At 52.6% G+C, this 19,732-nt stretch overlaps 2 protein-coding genes across 5 annotated transcripts in view; both read left to right on the forward strand.

The window, feature by feature from the left end:
- The first annotated feature begins 685 nt into the window (after window positions 1-685).
- On the forward strand, window positions 686-8,064 carry LOC139592568 (uncharacterized). Its single transcript, XM_071432668.1, has 6 exons — window positions 686-775; window positions 1,861-2,068; window positions 3,454-3,504; window positions 4,339-4,443; window positions 5,632-5,723; window positions 6,183-8,064. Exons 1-6 carry the CDS (start codon window positions 686-688, stop codon window positions 6,411-6,413), a joined length of 777 nt encoding a protein of 258 aa, XP_071288769.1. The 3' UTR covers window positions 6,414-8,064.
- A 3,218-nt stretch (window positions 8,065-11,282) lies between these two features.
- The window catches only part of LOC139592141 (E3 ubiquitin-protein ligase RNF213-like), a 37,945-nt gene continuing 29,495 nt past the window's right edge, over window positions 11,283-19,732 (forward strand). For 3 of the 4 annotated variants that reach the window (XM_071431636.1, XM_071431633.1, XM_071431635.1), the window contains exons 1-12: window positions 11,283-11,707; window positions 12,579-12,762; window positions 13,389-13,547; window positions 13,774-13,967; window positions 14,157-14,437; window positions 15,038-15,285; window positions 15,904-16,092; window positions 16,555-16,756; window positions 17,400-17,461; window positions 17,705-17,858; window positions 18,335-18,487; window positions 19,090-19,188. In XM_071431636.1, the coding sequence (XP_071287737.1) occupies window positions 12,623-12,762; window positions 13,389-13,547; window positions 13,774-13,967; window positions 14,157-14,437; window positions 15,038-15,285; window positions 15,904-16,092; window positions 16,555-16,756; window positions 17,400-17,461; window positions 17,705-17,858; window positions 18,335-18,487; window positions 19,090-19,188 (1,881 nt within the window). In that variant the 5' untranslated portion in view covers window positions 11,283-11,707; window positions 12,579-12,622. Of the gene's footprint in view, window positions 11,708-12,189; window positions 12,310-12,578; window positions 12,763-13,388; window positions 13,548-13,773; window positions 13,968-14,156; window positions 14,438-15,037; window positions 15,286-15,903; window positions 16,093-16,554; window positions 16,757-17,399; window positions 17,462-17,704; window positions 17,859-18,334; window positions 18,488-19,089; window positions 19,189-19,732 lie in introns of those variants that run through there. The other variant, XM_071431634.1, reaches the window with a different exon arrangement.

A 19,732-nucleotide genomic window follows, 5' to 3' on the forward strand; every position in this document is an offset into this window, starting at 1 on the left:
TGGGAGGCCATGGTGGAAGGTGGGGTGGTGTATGGGGCTGGGGGCTCCCACAATGCTCTTCCTCCTGCAGGTCTGGCCAGGACCCACAGTCTTCCCAAACTTCGCCAACCCAGACACTCATGAGTGGTGGCCCAACACAGTGAAGGACTTCCACAAACAAGTGCCCTTCGATGGCATGTGGCTTGTGAGTGGCCCTGTTGTAGCTGCTGGTCCTGGCTCCTGCCTTGCACCTCTGCTGGGCCCTGGTGCAGCAGCAAGGCCATCCTGTCCTTTCCTTCCCTCCCAGAACATGAATGAGCCATCCAACGTTGTGGAGGGCTCCTGGGATGGCTGCCCCAACAGCAACCTGGAGCAACCCCACTATGTGCCAGGTACAGGAGTGGGTTCCAGCCCTGCCCAGGGCTCTGAGGAAGCCAGGAGGAGCCTGGGGGATGCTCTGAGCTCCACCTCTCCCCTGCAGGTGTGCTTGGGGGATGCCTGCAGGCTGGGACCATCTGTGCCTCCAGCCCTTGGTCTGTCCTGCTGCCTCCAAGCTGGGGGCTGCTGCAGGGGTGTGCTCAGCTCCAGGTGAAAATGGAGCCTTATCCTCCAGAGGCTTTATTGAGGGGCAGCTCAATAAAGGGAAATCCCTCAGTGCTCTGGGGCCAGGTGGTGTTGGCAGCAAAGGGCAGAGCCTCATGGGGTCATGGCTGCAGTCAAAGAGCTCCCAGCGGTAGTGCTGCTGCAGGGTCTCGTCAGCTGCGCCACCCTGGTGTGGTTCAGCAGGTTCTGGAAGGTGAGCAAGACGTAGAAGTCCTAGGGACATCTTGTAGTTGGAATTGTCAGTGTTGGACGGCTTGCATGGGGTAGCACATGGTCACTTCGTGGTGGCTCTGGCTGCTGAAGGCAGTGGCCCACAGCTGCTCCAACTCCAGAGCTGGCAGGAGAGACTTTCCAGTGAGCTGCACCCACCTGGTGCCAAAGATGCTGTAAGCAGGGTAGGGGATGGAGAACCAGTCCATGTTGTTGTTCTAGTTCTCTAGAGTCCCATACTGCTGTTGTTATCGGATTTCTAAAGTCCATACCCCCTTGGTGCGTTCTTATGGCTGCAGATCTTCACAGCACAGACTCCTTCTTCTGCATGTTGTTCTCTCTCAGTTCAGGGCTCCTTCAAGGCTCTCCCTGACTGGCTAACCCACCCCCTTTTATTGTCATTGGTCACAGCTGCAGCCCAGTTAAGGACATCACAGCTGCAGCCCATCAAGGACAACCGGGACCTCCCAGGGCAAAGCCTCTATACAGATATTCAGGTACAATACATGCATTTTTCCATGACTTAAAGGCCACCTCTACTATGTTTTCCCCTTTTCTTTTACTTGTTAACAGTTGTACAGATATTCAAGTACAATACATACATTTCCCATGACTCAAAGGCCATGTACAATACCCATATTTCCCCATGACTCAAAGGCCACGTATAACACACATAGCTCCTTGCTCAAGGCCATACTCTTTCACAGCTCCTTGACCCAAAGGCTATGTTCTTTTGCAGCTCTTGGCTCTCTTATCTTCTACCAACTACCCACAGCTCTGGGCTGTCACAGCTCTTGGCTCTCTTATCTTCTACCAACTATCCACAGCTCTGGGCTGTCACAGCTCTTGGCTCTCTTATCTTCTACCAACTATCCACAGCTCTGAGCTGTCACAGCTCTTGGCTCTCTTATCTTCTACCCACTATCACCACAGCTCTTGGCTGTCTTATTTTCTACCAACTATCACATCGGGATCACCAAATTGTTGTTGTTCTATTTCTGGAGTCCCATACTGTTGTTATCAGAGCTCTAAAGTCCATACCTCCTTGGTGCGTTCCCATGGCTGTAGATCATCTCAGCACAGACTCTTTCATCTGCATGTTATTCTTTCTTAGTTCAGGGCTCCTCCAAGGCCCTCCCCGCCTGGCTAACCCGCCCCCTTTTATCCCAGTTATCTTCATTGGTCACAGCTGCAGCCCAGTTAAGGATATCGCAGCTGCAGCCCATCAAGGACAACCGGGACCTCCCGGGGAAAAAGCCTCTATACAGATATTCAGGTACAATACATGCATTTTTCCATGACTCAAAGGCCACCTCTACTATATTTTCCCCTTTTCTTTTACTTACAGAACCAGCTTTTACATACACTACTTCAAGTACAATACACATGCATTTCTCTATGACTCAAAGGCCACCTCTACTATAAGTCCAGAATTGTCAGTGTCAGGTCTGGAGGGGTGGAAAAGGGTGAGAGCAGGGACAGGCACCTTGTGGGAGGAAACTCAGCCCCAGAGAGCGGCAGAAAGGTCCCCGGGGATGGTGTCCCTGTGCAGCTGGGATATTTAGTGCTGGGCTGGGCCACGTGCTGGGGGGAAGGAGCCCCAAAGGGGTCCCAGGACCCTCTGCCAGTGGTTCTGCTCGGTCCCTGAGCGCCCTGCTTGGAGCAGACCAAGCTGAACACACCCTCTTCTGGTGACCAGCTGGGGGCATCCAGGACACCAGTAAAACCAGGACATGGGATCTGGTCACTTGTAGGAGGCACTGGGCGATTCTCTGGCATGGTGGGTTTGCAAATTTGGAAGTTGAGGGTGGTTTGCAGCCCCTCGCTGGCCTCGCAGGGACCTGAGGCTCAGCTGGCTGCCACACTTCCTTTGTGGTTAACCCAAATCAGAGCCTCTGACAGGGCTCTAGGCCATGAAGGGCCACCTGCCCCAAGCTGCCCCCACAGAACCACTGGCTGTCAGGATCAGCTACCTGATTGTGTGGATCTCTGCCACAGGTATGTCAGCTGTCCCCTGCTCGGTCCCCTTTTGGGGGCTCATCTCTTTGGGTCAGGGAAGACAGAGCCTGAAACTGGGAAAGCCCAGGCTGGCAGGAGCCAAGTCACTGGCGGCAGCCTCCCCCAGGGCCTGCTGGCCTTGCGGCCACCACGCTTCTCCCTGGCAGCGCCCACTGGCACCATCCCCTTCCAGAGCATGGTGCAGGTGGGCGCTGGCAGCTCCCCAGGGGCTGCTCTGCTCCCTCCTGCCTGTGCTGGGTCCCAGCCCCCCTGACTGGATCCTTCCCTCCCAGGACATGGGGGTCGGGCTGGCTGTGGTGCTGCTCATGGGGCTGCTGGAGACCATTGCCATCTCCAAGGCTTTTGGCAGGGCTGTGTCAGGGCCCTGGCCTGTGCTCTCAGGGGGTCTCTGCAAGGACTCGGGGTGCTGAGGAAGGTGCTGTTCCTTTTGGGGCACTGGGGGGGACTGGGCTCCAGCTCATAGCATGGGCTGGCAGGAGGGGTCCTGTGGGTGCCCAGCTGAAATTTGCTCAGGATGTGAGTGTTGTCTCAGGGTGCTCCTCTGCCCAAGGGGTGCCGGGAGAGGGCCCACACTGCTGGTTCTCTCCGTGTGCGTGGCAGGTGCCTGTGGGAGCCTCAGGCCACGCCAACATCTCCTTTCAGCCTCGCAGAAAGGTTACAGGATTGACCCTGGCCAGGAACTGCTGGCTCTGGGTAAGAACTGCTTTCTCAGGAGGGCAGGGGTGGGGCTCTCAGCACTGCCACGTGTCCCACAGCCCCTGAGCTGCCTGATATCCTCATCTGGGCAGTCCTGCCTCCACTGAACTTTCCCTCCCTTACCTCAAATGCTCTCACAGCTGAGAGGAATAGCAGATTTATCTTTACAAACAAGCTGTGGGTCTGCTGGTAGATAAAACTAGCTCTGTGAGATATAAAAAACAATGGGAAGGATTCCACTGATTGATGAATGGAAAAAGATATTTGCTTTTACAAATAAACTTTAGGTTTGCTGATAAATGTAATTAGACATTGAAAGATGAAAGAAACAACGGGGAAGAAAAACCCCTAAATTCCATAGGAATTAAAAATTAAAAGGGAGGGTTATACATTAGAGGGAAGTCTTTGGTATCAGGCATATCAGGAAGTCTGGACCTCTCAAGTACCTCAGCCAATGGGGAAAGAGAAGGGAAATGCGGACGGGAAATTAGAATAAAAAGAGAGGCTGTGTCCTTCAAAAGTTTGAGAGATCCCAGGGGAACACCCCATGCGTCTCCCTTTATTCAAATAAAGTAAAAGGACTCTGTCTCCTTTTTAGACATAAACCTCTAGTGTTTGTAGATTAATTTTCCTAACACAGCACAGGAATTTCCGGAGCAGGGTGAGTCACTCTTGCAGTGGGTGGGCATTGTCTGCAGCCCTGAGCATTGTTTCCAGTCCCCAGGCATTGCCTCCAGCTCCCAGCCAGAAGGTGGGAAAAGGTCACAAAGGGAGCACATGGGAACACAAACACAGCAATGCCTCCCCAGCCTCTCTCCTTTGTCTCTTCAGGTGTCAACAATGTCCTGGGCTCCTTCGTCTCCTCATACCCTATCAAGGGCAGCTTTGGCCCGTGGGTAGCAGGAGGGGGAGCAGGGCACTTGCTGGGGCTGTGTGGTGAGAGAACTCTGCAACATCCTGAGTGGAAGGCTGTGCTGTCCCCAGCGGGTCCCTGAGCTCGTGTCCTGGTCCTCAGCAGCCCACCTTGGTGGCTGGGCTATGCGTGTGTCCAAGTGGCTGCCTTCCCTTCTGTGGAGGGCCACCTCCCTTCCTGCTGTGCAGTCCTGGAAGCCAGGGCTTGCTCGTGTTCCTCCCTGACAGGGCGGGTGGTTCTCCTGGGTGGGGTCTTTGGGCAGCTGGCAGGAGCAGCCCCCAGCCTCCCCGTCATGTGGGTTTGGGGTCTGCACCTCCACAGGAGGGCTCGTCACAGGTACAGCCCAGCCCTGTCCCTGCCCCCGGGCTGCTGCCCGTGCTGGGGATCCCTGGGCATCAGGGACCTCTGGGTGTTGGGGGGCCCATGGCTCAGGGTCCCTCTCCCGCAGGTGCCTGGTCCTGCTATCCCTGGTGTACCTCACCTCTCTCTTCAATTACATCCCCAAAGTGGTGCCGGCTGTGGTGCCCATGTTCGACGCTGGCATCTTCTGGATGCTCTGGCAGGTTAAGAGTGAGGGCATCAGTGGGCAACAGGAAGTCCCCCCAGTCCAGCCATCCAGGAGCCACTTCGGCGGTCACACTCGCCCCCCTGAGCTGGGACAGAGGCCCCTTCACGGCTCCCCCTGCCCCAGTCACACAGACCAGGTCTCCTCACCGGCTCTACCCCAGGTTTCCCATAGCAGATTCTCAGACATCCAGATGCTTGAAATAACTTAATCATCGTGCCGTAACTAAATAACAGAATAACAGCCCAGGTTGGGTATTTCTGAGAAGGGATCCAGAACAAAGGAGCCTATGAGCTTTTATCTTTTTATCCCCTCACAGACATGCTTAAGTCTGGGGGTGGTCTCTGAGTGTCCCATCAAGGTCTCTGAGCATTCCATCACTGCCTCTAAGTGTCCCATCACTCTCTCTTTAGTGTCCCATCATGTGGCTGCCCACTGATGCCTGGGTCTTTTGTAACAGGCCCTTCCAAGGGCTCCTACCCAGAGCTCCACCTGCAGCTCCACCAAAGCTGCCCCAGCGACCTGCACAGAATGGATTCCTCAAGACCCAGGTGCAGCCTGGCTGTGCCCGCAGAGCTGGCACTGTCACTAAATGCCCTGTGCCACCAGGACAGCCACAGCTGAGCCTGGCTTCTCTCTCTCGCAGGGATGGACCTTGTGCCCCTCTATGTGAGAGAGTATGGAATCGTGGCTGGGGTGCTGGTTTCTGGGGTTCTCCTTGCCGGGCCACCAATAAAAGTGAGCCTCTCCCCTTGCCTTAGCTGGTTTTCCCAGCTTTTCAGAGACGGGGCAACAGAGAGGTGTTTTAAAAGATTTTATTCCATTATCAGTCCTGATTAAGGGTGAGACATAAGAGATGTAAAACTCAATGCCATTCTGTCAGAAGCCACCCTATTTCCTGGTTACAATACCTTATAAATGTTTTTCAGCCTATTGGCTTTTGCCCCACAATGCTGTTAATACTTCTAACACCAATCACCCATATTTTTACTCCACATCTGCTTATGACTGATAAGAACTGTGGCATCCCATTGTGAGATGCTCTGCCCAAAGGGAGGAGCCAAGCATTGCTCCTCCAGATATAATCTGGAGATTGTGGAATACTAGCACAGCTTCTTCACTGGATTTCCCAGAGGAACAGCAGCTGCCTCTTCTTCCACTGGATCTTCAGAGGAAGACTACACCCTTTTTTTACAGGATCCCTGCTCCAGCAGAACCACACCTGACACTCCAGGAGGACTGCAGCCACAATTCCAATTGGACTGCTGCCAACACCCTGACCAACAGGGTGTCGGGTTGGGTTCTGACTCTGTCAGTGTTGTTCTAGTGTACTGCATTGTTTATTTTAGCCTTTTATTTTCTTCCCTATTAAAGAACTTTCATTTCCTGCTCCCATATTTTTTGCCTGCTCCCATATTTTTTGCCTGAGAGCCCCTTAATTTAAAATTTATAGCAATTTGGAAGGGGGTGGGGGGGTGGGGTGGTTCGCATTCTCCATTTCAGGGGAGGCTCCTGCCTTCCTTAGCAGGCACCTGTCTTTCCAAACCGAGACATAACCATCCAGGAATATCCAAAGCCAGTGATGCACAGGGTGCTTGCTCACCACTCTCTCAGCAATGCCCAGCCAGCCCCTGAGCAGTGGCCCTCACCCCTCGGCCAAATCACCCCAGTGTTTCCTTCAGCACCATGCCCTGTGCTCTGCAACATCCCTCTGGGCACTGGGGCAGCTCTCCTGGCTCTGCCCCCTCCCAGCTCCTCGCTGCCCGGGCAGCCTGGGAACCTGAGAAGTCCTTGGCTTATTGGAAGCACTGCTCAGCAGCAGCTCAACCATCCGGCTGTGATCAACAGCAGCCTCATCCTGAACTCAAACACAGCTCTGAGCCCGCTCCTGGGAAGAGCATTGCCTCTGTCCCAGGCAGAGCCAGGACATGAGCCTTGCTTTGACTCTGCTTCCCCCTCCCCTGTCCCAGAGCAGTGCAGGTCAGCAGAGCTGAGAGGCAGCAGGGCAGAGCCCTTCGTGAGCACTGCCAAGAGCACCGGGCTCATCCAGCGAGACCAGTTTGGGCTGAACGTCCTGTGCCAGCCCAGTGACACCAGCACCCTCCGTGGGAGCCACCTGCCCCACCCTGGGCATGGGGATGACTGTCCCCATGTCCCACACCGAGATGCACAGAACAGAGCCAGCCCAACCCCACACAGGCTGTGGGACAAAACTGTTCCTTGTCACAGTGACCAGTGCAAAGCCATCCTTCCTACAGGGAGCTGCTGACATTTTTTAAACAACTCTTTTAATTCTGGACCTTTTTTATGTTCTGGGATGCTCCAGTGGTGATACTTGGGGAGCTCTCAAAGCTGTTTCAGGGCTGCTGTGCTGCCCTCCAAGCAGACACATGGGCTCAGCCTCCAGCTGAGGAGAGGGAAAACATCTGGGATTGTACTTGTGATATATGTTATGGAATAATTCGTTCCTGTGTAAAATATAAATTAAATAAGCTGTGCTTGTACAAAAAATTCTTAAAGATTTAAAATCACAAGCCGCAGCCGGGAAGAGAAAAAAACCTAATTAGCAAACAAAAAGATGTGGCTCTGTGCAGAGATGAGCCCTTTCCCGGGACAGTCCAGAGACACCCAACAGATGCATACTCGATTAGTAAGAGTCGTCAAAAATATGCATCCCAATACCAGGTTCCTGTAACTCGACAATCAGCATTCATCATTTCCCAGAAAAGGTTTTGCCCAGCCCAGCACGGAGAAAAGGAAAGTAAATGAATATATGAAGCGAGGAGAAGACTAGGAGAAACTCTGCCCCAGGTGAAAAAACCCGTATAAAACTAGCCCTGCAGAGACAGCATTTGTGCACAGAGGGGATCCAAAGTGGTAGAGTTCAGATCTGTGGTCACCCAGCGCCGATCCCGGGCTCAACGCTGTCCCTTTGATTGTGGCTATCTGAGACTGAATCCTGGTCGCAAAATTAAAAAAAAATAAAAATCAAAAATTGATTATTGAGTTGGCTTTATCATTTATTATTTATAACAAATAATAAATAATAACTTAAATAATAATAAATAATAAATAATAACTCCTTACTGGTTTTTATCCTTAGTTATCCTTACCTTTTTTTATCCTTATCTTGTCTGTGGAGTGTTGTGCCAAACGCTGCCCTGGGTCAGGGCTGGGCTGTCACCCTGGGGTGCAGGCCCTGGCCTGGGCCCTGCCAGGGGGACAGGCACGGTGGCACCAGGCTGTGCGATGGGGACAGCACCTGGTGGGGCTAGGCAGGGTCGGGAATTCAGTTTCCCTGAACAGCCCTCGGGACATCGAGGGTGCAATAAATCAGAAACTGCTAATGAAGTCAGTGGGATCTCTCCCTTCCAGAGGGAAAGCTTTTTACTTTTGTGTGGGAAGGGGAGTTGTCTTTTGGGTGTTGCTCAGTGTGCTGGGGAAAGAAACCGAAAGCAAGCTGGGGCAGTGCGGCTGAGCGAGCGCAGCCCGAGGGCACGTTCTGCACAGCTCCTGCTGCCGCAGGCGCTGGAAGGGCGGAACAGGTGTCCGGGAGCCACACACCTGCCAGGACTCTGGGTCCTGCCCTGGAGTGCGCTGAGCTGTGGGTATGCCGCGAGGGGGAAAAGAGGGGCACGGGGGTAAAATGGGATGCTTGTTTAGGGCAGGGCTGCTGGGAGCCCGTCTTCGGCTCGGTCCTGGTCGGATCCGGGATGGGGCAGCAGCCGTGCCCCCACTTTTGACTGCGGAATCCGCTTTTGGTTGTCGGGACCAGCACAAAGTGCTCTCCTCCAGCGCACCTGCCCTCACTGCTGCTGCCGGGTCCTGCCTGCGCCCCTGCGCCGGCCGGGGACTCCTGCACCCGGCTGAAGGGTGGGGGGATGCTCGGGGGGTACCGGAGGGCACCCCGGCCGGAATGGGGGGTCCAGACGGGGCGGGACCCGTCGAGAGCCGCCCGGGAGCGGTGGGGCGGCCGGGGCCGGGCTTGGCCGGGGTGGTCTGGGTGGGGACCGTGCCTGTGAAAACGAAAGTTGGCGCCTCGGCGGAGAAAGGAAACTTGTGCGGGCGGGAGTCGTTGGAGCGGCAGGACGAGCGGGCGCTGCGGGTGGTGGTGCCCGTACCGTGCCCGCTCACTCCAGTGGTCACTCGGTGAGTCGCGCTGCCGGGGCGGCGAGTGGCGGCACGGGGCTTGGGGGGCTGCGGGGCGGGCGGCGCGGGGCGGGGGCAGCCGCGGCTCCGGGGCAGGCGGCGCTGCGGGCTCCGGGCCCCGCTGCACCCTCGCGGTGCCCCCGAAGCGCCTCCGTGTGCTTCGATTTCCCTGGCGCACCCTGATGCCCGACCCGCCCGGAGCCCTCCGGTGCGTCCCCGGGGACTGCCATCTCCTCCCCGTTCACTCGGGACGCCCCTATCCCGTGTATCCCCCCGTGTCCCCCTCGGTTACCCCCCCGGTACCCCCCGTGTACCCCCCGTGTACCCCTTCTACCGTCGCCCCCCGCCCCCCCCCCGTGTCCATTCCGGTCCTGCCTGTGCCCCCCCGGAGAGTCGCGCTAGCCCCGCCCATCAGATAGCGGTCTCATTTGCATGCAGGCTCCGCCCATCAGGTAGCGGTCTCATTTGCATACAGGCCCCGCCCAACAGATAACAATTCATTTGCATACAGCCCCCGCCCATCACACTGCTGTCTCATTTGCATGCAGGCTCCGCCCATCACATAGCGGTCTCATTTGCATACGGGCCCCGTCCACGGGGTAGCACCGCCCTGGGCGGGGCCGAGCCGGGCAGCGAGCGGGGCTCATGTCCTGGCTCTGCCTGGGACAGAGGCAATGCTCTTCCCAGGAGCGGGCTCAGAGCTGTGTTTGAGCTCAGGATGAGGCTGCTGTTGATCACAGCCGGATGGTTGAGCTGCTGCTGAGCAGTGCTTCCAATGAGCCAAGGATTTCTCAGGTTCCCAGGCTGCCCGGGCAGCGAGGAGCTGGAAGGGGGCAGAGCCAGGAGAGCTGCCCCAGTGCCCAGAGGGATGTTGCAGAGCACAGGGCATGGTGCTGAAGGAAACACTGGGGTGATTTGGCCGAGGGGTGAGGGCCACTGCTCAGGGGCTGGCTGGGCATTGCTGAGAGAGTGGTGAGCAAGCACCCTGTGCATCACTGGCTTTGGATATTCCTGGATGGTTACTGTAATTTTCCTTTTCTGCCCTATTCAACTGTGTTTATCTCAACCCACAAGTCTTGCCTTTTTTTCTGATGCTCTCCCCCATCCAGGGACTTGGAGTGACCTGGTCCCATGCAAGGTGCCCTGCTTGTGGCAGGGGTGGAATGAGATGAGCTTTAAAGTCCCTTCCAACCCAAACCATCCTGCGACCCCTCTGGGGGGTGAGTTTCCAGTTTAACGATTAATTTCCCTGCTTTGCAGGGAGAAGAGAAGTGCAGCTCCCTGCAGTCCCTGATGCAGAGGAAGAGGTGAAGGGAGAAGGTGCTGCTGGGCCTTCTTCCACCACTGAAATAAAGGAGACAAAGGGTAAGTCACTGATGGACCGAGCAGGTGCTCTGCCCAACAGCACACCTGACACTGCAGGTGAATCTCCCAGCTCTGCTGAGACATGGGAGGAGGAAGAGGGATCCTCAGTGCTGGAGTATGTCACAGCTCCAGGGGACAACACAGAGCCCTCTGCTCAGGTGGTTCCTCTGCAGAAGAAGGTGAGGACCCTGCTGGGTGCTGGGGAGCAGCTGTGCCTTGTTGCTCTCTTGCTAGAAGTGAGGAGACCAAGCTGCATCCCCCACATCCCTTTGGCCATGTCAGGGAGCTGCTGCCTGGCTTCCTCCAGGAGAAGCTCGCTGTGTTTGCTGAGGCTGTGTTGTGCGTGTGGAGCTGCGGTGCCGGGAGGGGGAAACCACAAATTACATGAGTCAGCTTAGACACTGCTGCACTGCTCTCTGCTCCTGCTGAGCAGGTCTTGAGTATTAAACCTACACAGTTCTCAAGAGTTATTTGCGTTTCACTGGCTGGTCTTGTACCTTCTCTTCCTGATCATTCTCTGTTAGCCCTGTGTGGCAGGAAGATGTCGGCACTTGCTGCAACCGAGGAGGTGACAAAGAGTTTCCCTTTGGCCATGAATAAACAGACATTGTGGTATTTTTCTTTTTTTAATAGAAAGAGAACAAGAGTAAAGCAAAGAAACATATGTCCATCTCCAGGGAACCTCTTGCCCTGAACTCTCTGCCTCCTCAAACCACAGAGTTGCCTGACACATGTGTTGTTCCTCAGGAAATGCAACCCCTCATTGGTGAGGGAGCAAAGGCAGGTGCTGATGGATGCACTGATGCCAGTGGAGATGCACCTGAAGGCAACAGGCATTTGCACCCCTGGGGAAGGAAGCTGGCAGCCCGGAAGCAGCAAGGCTGAGCCCCACAGAGCAGCACAGCCAGGGGGGCCGCCCCAGCTCACAGTGCCGCAGCCCCAGGGGACAAGGTGGGGGATGGAGCAGCCAGGGGTAATGTGGAAGGGGCAGTGGTGCCTCTGGCCAGCTGCCAGCAGCCACAGCGAGTTCCCGGGCCTGGGGCAGCAGCAAGGAGCTGCTGTCAGCAGGGCAGGCAGCGAATCCCTCTGGGCTGCCTCCTGCCAAGGGAGCCCCCCAAAACAAGCCTGAGACCAAGACCTCCCCTGGGGCTCAGAGCCCACAGGCTGGGAAGGAGCTCAAGCAGAAAGGGACCAGTTCCACTGTTAAAGTGAGTGTGAGTGAGCTCTGGTGAGTATTCCAGTGGGCAAAGCTTCCTTTGTCAGTGTGACCTGCTCGTGCTGTCAGTGATGCTGAGGAGCACCAGCCCAGGCATACAGGGGTGAATTGAGGAGGATTACGCTCTAATTTGAGTTCTGTTCTTCTGGGTGTCAGTTCTAGCTCTCACTGAGGGGTGGCCCAGATGCCCCCAGGAGTGGCAGGTGTCTCTTCTCCAGCCAGCCATGCTCTCTGGAGAGCTCTGGGATCCCCTTGAATAAGGGGATTTTGTGTTTTGCAGGTGCCTGTGCTCTGTTCATACACAGGCCTGGTAAGCTGGAAGTTGCTGTGGTTTCTCTTTCGCTTTCTTTATGCCCCATCCTCTGGGACTGGGGCTCACTGAGCTGTGTGGCAGTGTGCTTGGGTTGGGCTCCTCATGGGCTGTTTTCCTTACCAGTGGCTTCCCTCAGCGAGGGATCAGTGCTTCCAGGAGGATGAAGCTGGTGGTGCACCAGTGTTGGGGGGCAGATGGGCAGTAGAGCAGAAAGTACTGCACAGCTGATGGGTGATGTGAACATCTTGACTCTGGTGGCCCTGGGAACGTCGAACAGAAATGTAAGGGAGGAAACAAAAAGGAAATTGGCTTTGTTTAAAGGAAGTCATGCAAGACTGGTTAAGCAGTGTAGCTAAGAAACGTGGTTATTTCTTAGCAGTGAAAAATTTTACCTAAGGCTGTAAGAGTTTATAAATGGAGTTGTAGAAACAATAAATGGCTTCTTGCTTGCACCAGGAGTCCCGTCTCTCAAGTGCCGACACACCAGGAGGAGATGCTGTGCTTCCAGGGTCTCCTGTTTCATTGGGCATTGTTTGTCTCCCTGTTGCAGAATGAGAAAAATCAGAAGAGAAAAATCAGACCCCATGTGAGAAAATGCCCAATATGAGTGAAAAGACAAGTCAGAGCCAAGGAGCGGAGGCTGCCAGAAAGCAGGGTGCTGTGGCTGCTGCAGACAGCTCCAAGAACAAAAAGGAACAAAAGAAGCAGAAACCTGTGGAAAAGGTTAAAGAAAGGTGAGAACAGCCCTGGTGCTCCCAGCATTCTTCACTAACAGGAGTTGCTCTGAGGAGGAATCAGGACTCCCGACTGAGGTGCTGGGATTGGGTCAGTATGTGCCTTGGACATGTGGAAATGGAGTTTTCTTGAAACTGAGGTGAGGTGGTTGTGCACGACAGAGGGGTGTTGAATGGGAGATGCAGCACAGGTGATGTCCTGGGTGTTGTGTTGAACCTGCTTGAGCATCTGATGGATAAAAAAGAGGTTATTCTCTTATTTCTTGCTCTAATGAGCACCACGTGCTTCACACACACAATGCTTCAGGTGAATAGTGTGAAGAGCTGTTTTGATGTTTTGCTTAATGTGTATGAGCTGGAAGGGGTGGAAAGTGTGGCCATTCCAGGTGACTCTGCTAGGCCAGAGCATCTCCTGCTGCCTTTACGAGCCCATTTTTCCTTTTTGCACTGGGCTTTGCGGTAGGCTTGCTCAAACATCAGCCTGAGTGAACTGCTGCCAGAGTTTATGGATCTTGCAGCCACTCAACTCGTCTCAAATCGAGTCTGATTTGAGGTCTACAGTGACTTGTGCAATTAAAAAACCCCAACAGAATCCTTTCTATTCCCCTTCCAATTCTTTCCTGCAGTTCTGTGAGCCGCAATGAGGGTGTTACAGTGTATTTCCATGCAATATTATCCAAAGACTTCAAGCTCAACCCCAGTACCGATAAAGTGTTCATCAGGGCCCAGGGCATTCCTTCCTATGCTGATTGGGAGGACAACATCTGCGAGCTGAAGTGCATCCGGTGAGTGTTCCCTGCTCTGGGAACGGGGTCTCTGTGGGGCCTCAGCCGCTGTGCAAGGGGTGGCTCTGTGCCCACAGCTGGGGGTTGCAGCAAGGGGCTTCACAGTGGAGAAAACTGTTCTAAAGCGTCACCATTCCTATTAAAAATGGAGCAATGCCTGGAAAAGGAGGTCTGGAGATCAGCTAATGTGTCCTTTGCCTGCCTTTGCTGTGTTTGTGTTTCCAAGGCCTCTGGAAGAACATGGATACCTCATTGAAGGTGATGTAACTCTCAGCAGAGAAATCCTGAATGAATACATTCCTTACAAGTACTGGGTGACCTGTGGGAAAGGGGAGTATGAGTTCATTTACAAGAACACAGTATCCAATAATCCCGTGAATCGCTGCTTATTGATAAACAGTAGATTCCTCAAAAATGGAGGTGAGCTCTGTTGGCTGGACCTGCACCTTGGGGTGATCCCTGCTTTCCTATGGCCCAGCATTCCTGCAGGCAGCCCTGTCTGAAGCTGGCAGCTCAGTGGGCTGCTGGGGATATTGCTGTGGCAGTTGGAAGGGAGAAGGCACCTGATTGCAATGGTTGTTTTCCTGTGTTCTTGTGTTGCTGTTCCAGTGTGGCACCAGTATGATGACATCGTGTGTGCAAAGCCTTCCCCAGTCAAAAACATCCGGCAGAAATTGAGTTTGGATAAAAACAAGGAAATAGTGGAAGGGAAGAAAATTGCTGCCAATATTATGCTAGAAAGTATCTTCAGCATTCTTGAAACCTGGAATCCTGACAATCTGAGCAATTTCTTCTGTCAGATGAGGCAGTTCCATTACGTTGCAGTAGGCCAGCGGGTGTTTGATGGTAGGCCAATGGCATGGAAAGAGTTAAACTTCAGCACAGAGCAGGTAATCCCTTCTCTTGCAGAGACAGAAAGCATTCTGTTACTGAACACAAACTTTTATTTTCCTGCTGACCTCACTGGGTTAATTTTGCTTTTCCAGTCAAAGTTCAGGTCCAGAAGCAATGGGGATCCTTCTCTGGGGTGGCTGTCACTGACTGCTTTGAGGGCTTTCAGTCAGCCTGTGCACCTCGGTGTGGTTCTGAGACCCCATGGGGGTCAGCAGCAGGGCTGTGACGTGGTGACTTCATACCTGAGTGGGTTTTATGTCTGGATATTGATTTCCTAAACCTTGCCATTAAGTTTTGCTGCCAGTTGTTCTGTCACTAACAACTTCTCTGCACTCATCTCTTGTTTCAAAGCTGCCTGCTTTTTGGGAGAAGCTCCTGATCCTGTTCTAAGCAGTGATGCCAGTAGGGTTTCTGGAATCCAAAATTTCTTGTTTGACATAATTAGGAAATGTGACAGAAATGCCACATTGTCTTTTTTGGTTTTCAGGGCTGCTCCTTCCTGTCCTGTGGCCTCACTGGAACTGGCAGAAGACATTGGCTTCAGAAGAGAAAGACTAATGCTGTACTTGGTTTGTTTCTTCTCTTCTTTATCCCAGGTGAATGATTTGCTGCTAAAATATTTGAAGACAATAGCTCTCCCTTTCCTTGCTCCAGAGGGCAGAGTCATGCAAAGAAAACTGGATGCAGGGTTCACCATTCTTCTGTTATATGAGCACTGTTCACTCCCAGAAGGTAAAAGTGACCTGGCTGACCTGTGCAGCCTCCTGTGCTTGGATCAGCTGTCACCACAAGTTATACAGCATAAGATTGATTGCATCAAATGGGCTTTTGCAGGAGTTTCCAGGTAAGTGTTCCATGTACCTTCTAACTGACCAGGCTGGTGTTGCTTTGATAAAACAACCAGAATCCAGCTCTCTACTGCTAGAGAACCAGAGAAAAAGTTACATTTGGAGATATCTTTGGAGGTCTCAGTTCCAGCCTCCTGCTTGAAGCAGGGCTAACATCCAGGCAAGGTTGTAGTGCATCATTCCACACTTTTTGGTTGGTTTCCCCTGGAGTGCCTGTTTGCCAGGTTGTAATCTGACTACCTGGAACTGGATTTGGAGTTCTTCACTCACACAGCTGCAGCCATTGCATTTCTCTCTGGAGTCCTTCTCTGGGTGGGTGTCACAGGGCTGGGAGGGCTCATGGGGAGACTGTAGGTAAAGGATTGGGTCTTCCCAGTGCTCCAGCAGCAGGATCTGTACAGAGAGATTCCGTAACATTGCAGCTCTGGGCCTTAAACCTGGAGAGGTACACTCTGCAACGAAGAGTAGATGGAGCTAAAATAATGACCAGAGGTTAATTGAAGGTGCGTAGGGAGATTGAAATATGGCCTCCCACTCCACTAGGGCATTCTCAAGGCCAGGAAAAAGCTGTTCTTTCACTCAGTGTCTTTGTTTTGTTTTCTTTTTTTATTTAGCTTGACGGTTGAGCTGAAAAACCTTTGCCAGAGGTGCATTGAACTTGACGTAGACCAGTGGGTGTGGGTCCTTCCCCTTCTGCATTCCTTTTCTGCTCCCCTGCAGCAGGAGCATGAGCCAGTGGAGGAGGATGCCTGGGCAGGGTTGCAAGGGCTTCCATTTGCTGAAACCAGGATGAAGCAAGATGTGTGAGTTTTCCAGAGCTCCCAGTTCCTCCCAGTGCCCTCAAATCTCTTTGTTTTTCATCTCCCCTATTTTTAAAGAGTATGAAATGTAGCATGTTAAGGGAGGATGTTTGGGGTATTTGGGCACAGCCACACTGGTGGCTCACATGTCACTGAGTGTAGCCCAGTTTGGCACTGTGTGACCCCTCAAACACAACCCCCCCAGTTCTGCCAGCCAGGGAGCTGGTGGGAGCCAAAGCTGCTCCAGTTGTGTAGAGTCTGAGCAAGACCTGGAGTTTATTTTCCCCAAGTGCTTGTGCTCCGTGGTTTGGTTCTGCCGTGCCACCCCTGGGCCCTGGGGACTCCCACTGATCTCAGCTGCAGGGACAAAAGCACAGGAATGGAGGAGACTCCTCTGTGGGCTGCACAAGCTCACAGCATTTTGTTCCCTGGAATCCTGAAGATTTTGTTTTGTCTCCCCTCCAGAGCAACCCAAATGCTGGCACGAATGAGAGAAAAGAGATACTTGATGCAATTTGATGGGACTCTGGTCAAGTCCTGGCTCTGTGTGGTGCCCCTGGGGAGCCTGGCTGACTTCATAGAAGACTTCACCAGTGACCCGTTACTTATTCTTCAAGGTGTTTTGTACAGATTGGACAATGTTGAGCTCTCGTGCAATAGCTCTCAGGTTTGTCATCTGGCAGCTTTACCCAGCTCTGGGATGAAGGCTCAAACTGGGCTCCTGGGTGTCTTTTGGCAGAACTGACCATCCCTGAGGGGACTGGGGCTGGCAGCAGGTCGCAGCACAAAGAGCTTCAAACCTAGCTAAGAGCAAAAATAGTTGCTCTGAAGTCAGAGACTCCTCAGGGGGAGAGTTAGGGGTTTATCTGCAGCAAAAAGTGGTGTTGGCATTGATGAGAGGAGGGTGTTCGTGGCTGGATTTGCTCTTGGTTAGTGATGGCAGATGTTTTAATCCTGACCTCCTCAGAGACGTGTACCTGAAACTTTTTTTGCACAGGAGGGTAGGGCAAGGGGCTGCTGGTTTGGGAGATTTTCCTGCTGTTGTGAAAACTTTTGTATTGGTGTAAGGACAGCAGGAGTAGGACCTTGCAACTAATAAAAGATATTGTAAGAAGTACAGGTTGGGTTTGTGCATATAAAAGCCGTCCAGGTATTGGCTCTTAGATCCAGTAAATAAGTTCTGCTATTTTACAGTGTATTTATGAAAATGTTGGAGAAGATGTGAAAGAATAGTGAGTTCCCTCCTCCTCAGCTAATCAGAAATCAGTCTGTAAAATTTGTTCCACAGTATCATATTTTTGTCTTTCCAGTCTCAGGTGCTAATGAGGATTCTAGAGACAGTGCTGTGTGCCTTGGATAAGCCCCCAGCCAGGTAAGTGCAGTGCACCTCTGTGAGAGCAATGTCTGCCTCTGCACCAGGGCTGGGGTCCTGCTTGTGTACCTTGAAATCTCTGTGGAGAAAAGAATCCTGGAGTTCCATCCCATCTTTTAAATCCATCTGAGGGAGGTAGCTGCCACACTGTGTTGAATTTGGTGGGGTTTTTACTTTTGTTTTAATTTTTTATTTTTCCTTGGAGCAGAAAATTAACTCTCCCTCTGTATTGCTGCCCTGCAGAGCTCTGGGGGCTCCTTCTTGGCGGTGCTGCATGTCCCGCTGCCTCAGGCTGCATGAGAGGCTCTGCGAGGCTGTCAGGACTGTGATGTTGTTCCTGATCCCTGCCACTGCTGCCACCCTGATTACCAAGGTTGCCCAGCTTCAGCCCCCAGCAGTGAGTACCAAGAACTCTTGGCTTGATGCAAGCAAGGTACCCAGAAATATTACAAGTGTGGCATAACACACTGGGTTGAGGTCAGGTCCAGTCTCTGTTTGAAGAACTTCACACTCTAAGCAAGACTGTGAGACTTTCAGACAGGTGTGGAGTCACCTGATGAGTTTGGTTCTTATTGAAAATAAGGTCAGATGCTCAGGTTTGCTGTGATAAACTTTGTTTTAAGTCTGGTTTTGTTTCCCCTTAAACATTTGTTGTCTACTTCCTGGAACAAGCTTAAGCACAACCTGCCTGTAAGCACTGCACTTTCCCAGCCTCTCTGCTCTTTATTCAAGCAGTGCTGGGTCTGTTGCTGGGCTCTTGTATGTTCTGGATGCTTTTGGTCTTCTCTTTAGAAATACTGATTTAAATCAGTTGTCTATTGCTGTCCTGCTTGAGCTGTGTTTATTTGTTGTCTTTCCCTCCGTGTGGGTCAGGTTCCAGGGGATGCTGTGGAGGAAGTTCCAATGGAAGAGTTGCTTAGTGGAGCTCTGAAGGAAGCTCGTGCCTGGTTCAGAAAGGTTTTGGATCACAAGTTACTGAAGAAGCACTCAGACCATGTGATCTTCTCTTTCTCCTCTGAACTTGAGGTTTGTCATCTTCTGATAATGTCAGTAAAAAGGGATTTTACTGTAGCTTAGCCAGGGTCTTGAGTCTGGCTCTTTGCTGGGCTCTGTAGCTGTGGATGGGTAAGGAATGGGGTGGGGATGGGCAGTGTTTGAAGCTCACCTCTGTTCTGCTCTTCATTGGCCATTCTGAAAGGCATTGCTGGATGAGGAGCTGCCCCTTGGAGTTGTCTTGCTCTCAGTGTGTCCCACTGGTTGTCCTCAGGCCTTCCAGCAGGCAAAGCTCAGAGCAGCCCTGCCAGTCTGAGCTGCTGCTCCCTCTGGGCCCTCTGGCCCTCTCTGGGACAGTTTCCAGCAGCAGGTTGGAAGTGGCTCATCTAAATGTCTCCTTCAGCAGCTGAGACATTTACACAATCTTTGGGCTTAAAAGATGCCTTTTGCAGCTCTGGGAGTGTTCCTTTTCCTCAGATTGGAAACATCTGAAAGGGCTGCAGACTGTCTGAGGCATGTGGGGCATCTCTTCTACATTGTTCTTTTAATTTCCTTTCTTTCATTTTCCTTTCTTTTAATTTTCCTATTAAATCTCACCATTCAGTAGTTTGGGTTGGTTTGCTTGTCCCCTGCAGGTCTGGGATAAGTTTGTGAAAATCAGCTTTCCAGATAAGAAGTTCGCCCAGAAATGGAGGAATGCTTTACTTGCAGATCTGAAGAACAGAATCCAGCAGGTAGGGGAGACTCCAGGCAGCCTTGGCTGGTGCCCAGAGCAGATGGAGTGACTTGTGTGTGGAAACCCAGAGCACCAGGAATATTTCTCTCTCTGCCCTGGGGTGCCCTGACCCCCAGGGGAGCACTGACTTGGATCCTCATCCATGGAGAAAGTTTCAAGATAAACTAGAATCCACGAAAGTGTGAAATATATTATAGAGAGTAGTGTAAGTGTATCACTTGGTGAGAAATTGAGGGTTTGGGATTTTTAGTATGTTGTGGATGGAAGCAAGATGGAGGGCACAGGGTGCCATCCTGGGTTTCTTCTTCCTGCTTCTTCTTCCTTCTTCTTTGTGGGTTTGAGTGGCGTTTTGCAATTGGGCAGAAAAGTCCACATTGCGGGCTCTGTGGGATCAGTTATTGGGTTAAAAGGGAAACTAATCCAGGTGTCAGTTCTTCATTGGATAGTTGAGTCTTAAAAGGCCTTGTAACAAGAGATTGGTAGCCATTTTGTGCCTTCTAATGAAAAGCTGCCCAACTCACAGTAATGAGACTGTTTTACTG

This window comes from Agelaius tricolor, unplaced genomic scaffold (genome assembly GCF_023055355.1).
Source record: "Agelaius tricolor isolate 1412-34295 unplaced genomic scaffold, bAgeTri1.0.p SCAF_8, whole genome shotgun sequence".
In the NCBI taxonomy this organism is placed as follows: domain Eukaryota; kingdom Metazoa; phylum Chordata; class Aves; order Passeriformes; family Icteridae; genus Agelaius; species Agelaius tricolor.